Below are 3,823 nucleotides of genomic sequence, written 5' to 3'. Positions count from 1 at the left end.
AAACATGGCTCAAACCCATTCTGCAGCATTACCGTGGTACTCATTCTGTACACGGTTGGCATGGGGGTCTGTAGGGCCAAATCCTCATCAGTGGCATTTACCAACTCCATCGTGTAAAAGTCCGCACCTTATGACGTCTCGTCAAAGACCGACACCTGCTTACTTGAGTGACTTCTCTCACCGTGAACAACTAGCTCCTCATTCTTCCATACCAGCTTCATCATTTGATGGAGAGTGGAGGGGACGGCTCCAGCCATGTGAATGAACGGCCTTCCCAAAAAAAGGTTATAGCTGGTGTCGATATCCAGCACTTGGAGCTTCGCGTTGAACTCCGCGGGGCCCATTTGGAGGGTCAAGTTCACCGCCCCTAATGTATCTCCTTGCACACCATCAAACACTCTTACATTAACCTGGTTTTGTTTTAATTTTCTGAGGTCAAACCTCAGCTGTTTCAATGTCGACAAAGGGAATATATTCAAACCCGATCCATCATCTACCAAAACATGATTGACGACCTTTCCACGGCATATCACAGTGACGTGCAGAGCTTTGTTGTGGGATCTCCCTTCGGCTGGCAACTCATCGTCACAGAAGCTGATGTGATGCCCTCGAATGACTTGATGAATCATAGAAGCCACGTTATCGCTGCTTGTACCAGAGGGAACGTACGTATCATCAAGAGCTTTCATCAAAGCCTTCCTGTGGGACCGGGAGCTCATCAGTAGGGCCCACATAGAGATTTGAGCCGGAGTCTTCTCCAAGTGTTTGACAATGGAGTAATCTTTCGGTTGCATCCTCCTCCAGAACTCCTCTGCTTCTGCTTCTCTTATTGTCCTCTTGGCATGGTCTTTCTTCTGTCCTCCGAGAGCAAGCTCATCAGGAGTGTAGCATCTTCCGGACCTAGTCATACCTTGGGCCACAGTAGTTTCTATGACAAACTTGGGTTTGGCAAGAGTTTTTTAGGGCACCAAGGCAACATCCTTTGTAGGTGTCAGAATAACGAACTCTCTTTTTTCTTTGACGCTTAAAGAAGCGGCAGCCTTTTCCAAGTCTTCCTGCGCAACAGGAGTAATCCTCTTGATTTCACACTCGTCTTCATCCGTCTTTATCATATTAATTTTGCCAGCCCCATGATTCGGCAACGGATTTGTGTTGACGTTTGGCGTAGCCGGTTGGAGGGAGACTACCTCCTGGTCGATCAGATCCTGGATCTTGTGCTTAAAATTGATACATTCTTCGGTGTCGAGTCCAACACTGTTGCAATGATAAGCACATCTTTGCTCCGGTTTGTAGAACTTAGAGTTGACATCCATGGGCTTGGGCCCCACAGAGTGGATGTATCCGGCCGCGGATAGTCTTTCGAATAGCTTGGTCCGACTTTCAGCCAGTGCAGTAAAGTTCCTCAAAGGCCTTTTTTCGAACCTGGGACAAGAAGGATCATACCCGCTTTGCTGAGGGGGAGGAACCTGTTGATAATTGCGGGCATTTGGGCGAGGAGCTTGGGTTCTAGGGTAGGGGTTTGTCTGGTAATTTGGAACAGGAGCTTGGTAATTCGGGAGGGGATTTTGATATGCTGGAGCTTGGACTTGATATGTGTGGGAGGGTGCTCGGTAGTTGTACATTGGCACAATTGGGAGCATTATTCTGATAAGGGGGTGGAATTTGATAAGATTGGGGGTAATTTGGATACATGGAGGGAAAATTTTGGAGATTTAGGGGTGGATTTTGGTACGACAAAATTTGAGCATCTGGATAGATGGGGGCAGTATTGTAGTTGTTGGAATGATTGGATTGTGGGCGATAGGTTTGATGAGATTTTGGTGGAGGATTGGAGCAATCTTGAGGACACGATGAGTTTCGGGGAGTTTTTCTTCCCCCATAAAAAACAGCGGCAACTTCCTCTCTCTTCTTCCTCATCAATCCGAAAGATCCAGGCGACGCGGATACTCGGGCTATCTTCCCCGACTTCAGAATGTCTTCGATAGTCTCGCCAACTTTGACTATCTCGGCGAATTTGGCTCCGATTAACAAAATGATTCTGTCATAGTATTCGGGCTCTTGCACCCGCACAAACACTTCTATAATCTCTTTTTCAATCATTGAAGGCCTCACCCTTGCTGCTTCTTTTCTCCATCTGTAGGCAAATTTCCGATAGCTTTCCGTCGATTTTTGCTTTATTTTCTCTAAAGAATACTGATTAGGGACTATCTAAACATTGTACGCATATCGGTCAATGAAGTCTTTAGCAAGCACGCTCCAAATGAGCCACTGCCTAGTTTTGTGTGACGTAACCCATTCTAGGGCCTCACCGCACAAACTTCGGCTGAAAAGCCTCATCAATAAAGTCTCATCTTTGCCAACTCCCACGAGCTGGTCGCAGTAAGCTCTCAAATGTGCCTTGGGGTTGCCTACCCCTCCGAAGGTATCAAACTTTGGGATTTTGAACCCTTCAGGAAGGTTCAAGTCTGGGTGGATACACAATTCTGCATAACTCAATTCGGCGACGTCTAGAACGCATTGCAACTCTTTCATAGACCTTTTGATCTCCTCCTTTGTGTCGATCTTTGCCTCTTCTCTTGCCTTCCATTCTCTCTCCTGTTCCTCGTAGTGGTCCAACTCGGAACCGTGCACCTCATGCTCGGAAGGAATGGGAACTTGGAAGGTGGTTCTTTTGGGAGGGGTGGAGCTATAGAAGGACTCGGGACATTTTGGGCGGTTTAGTAGTTTTGTGGGTAGGTTTGAGGATTGGTGTTTTGGTTTAAATGGGGATGCGGTGTTTTGGGGTTGAAGGCGGTTGGATTTTGATTTTGATTCTGGGGCGGTGGGTCTGTTTGAGTATTCTGGGGGTGTGGTGGCATTTGGAAAGGGTTATTTGGAAGCGGTAAGGGAGTTTGATAAGGTACAGAAGCATACTGGAAGTTTTAGGTTGTTAAATCTATCCCAGACGGATTATGCACAGGTGTTGACGGCTGGTTCTAAGTTGGATCCAACTTTGACGAAGGGAAGTACATCGGAGGTCTTGCATCAACAAAATTAGGTCCAAATCCGGGTGGAGGGGTATCCTGCCTCTGCTGCATTTCGACTCTCATCTCGGCTATCTGTTGCATCCGTTGCGCGATTAGTTCATTTTGTTCCGCCACGGTGGGATGAGCCACCACAACATTTGTGAGACTAACTTCGTCGTTATTGTCTCCCATGACTGTATTTCCTTTGTATGAGTTTGGTCTGGGGAAGGAATCTTTAGGACCTTTCGATCTGGTGAAGCAAGGATGATCTGCCAGCTTTGATCGACACAAACCAGTTAGAAGTACCTGTGAAGCAAAACAACTCAAAGGCATATTTGTTAGAGCATATTCGAAGTACAAAATGCATAATATCACATAGAGAGAAGATAAACACACAAGTTGCTTTGTTTGAGGAAATCTTTAACCCATGAATGAGGACGGGAATACATTTTTTAACAAACAGGAATTTGCTTGTTGTTGTTTTTTTTTTCGCGATCACGGGAAGGTTGAATCACGTTGGGCTACAGTCTTCTTGTAGCTGCTTTTTGATACCCGTTGATATGATCTTCATATACTTCGTAACATGAAGGAGAATGAAAAAAAATTTCAAAGACGAGGCCGGGCCAGCAAAGGTTACCTACGTATCTCACAAGGAGAATTCAGGCCCAATGTAGTTTGAGTTTAGGATGAAATATTTTCATTCATTCTTTCATTGCGATTACAAGGAAATTGAAAGACCACATTGAAATTCCTAAAAGATGACGATAGCACTTTAGTCATTTCTCCTCCTATGATTGCGTCATTTTCTTCCTTTCAGA

General features: G+C 45.6%; 1 protein-coding gene across 1 annotated transcript; it reads right to left on the bottom strand.

The window, feature by feature from the left end:
* Positions 1 to 959: 959 nt before the first annotated feature.
* LOC104648675 (uncharacterized) lies at positions 960 to 3,338 on the bottom strand. Its single transcript, XM_010326473.1, has 4 exons — positions 3,010 to 3,338; positions 2,293 to 2,686; positions 1,733 to 2,208; positions 960 to 1,644 (listed from the first exon to the last, which is right to left on the bottom strand). Exons 1-4 carry the CDS (start codon positions 3,336 to 3,338, stop codon positions 960 to 962), a joined length of 1,884 nt encoding a protein of 627 aa, XP_010324775.1.
* Between the last annotated feature and the right edge of the window lie 485 nt (positions 3,339 to 3,823).

The sequence above is a fragment of the Solanum lycopersicum genome, chromosome 8, assembly GCF_036512215.1.
Source record: "Solanum lycopersicum chromosome 8, SLM_r2.1".
NCBI classification, from domain to species: Eukaryota; Viridiplantae; Streptophyta; class Magnoliopsida; order Solanales; family Solanaceae; genus Solanum; species Solanum lycopersicum.
This window is presented reverse-complemented; position numbering and strand designations above follow the sequence as displayed.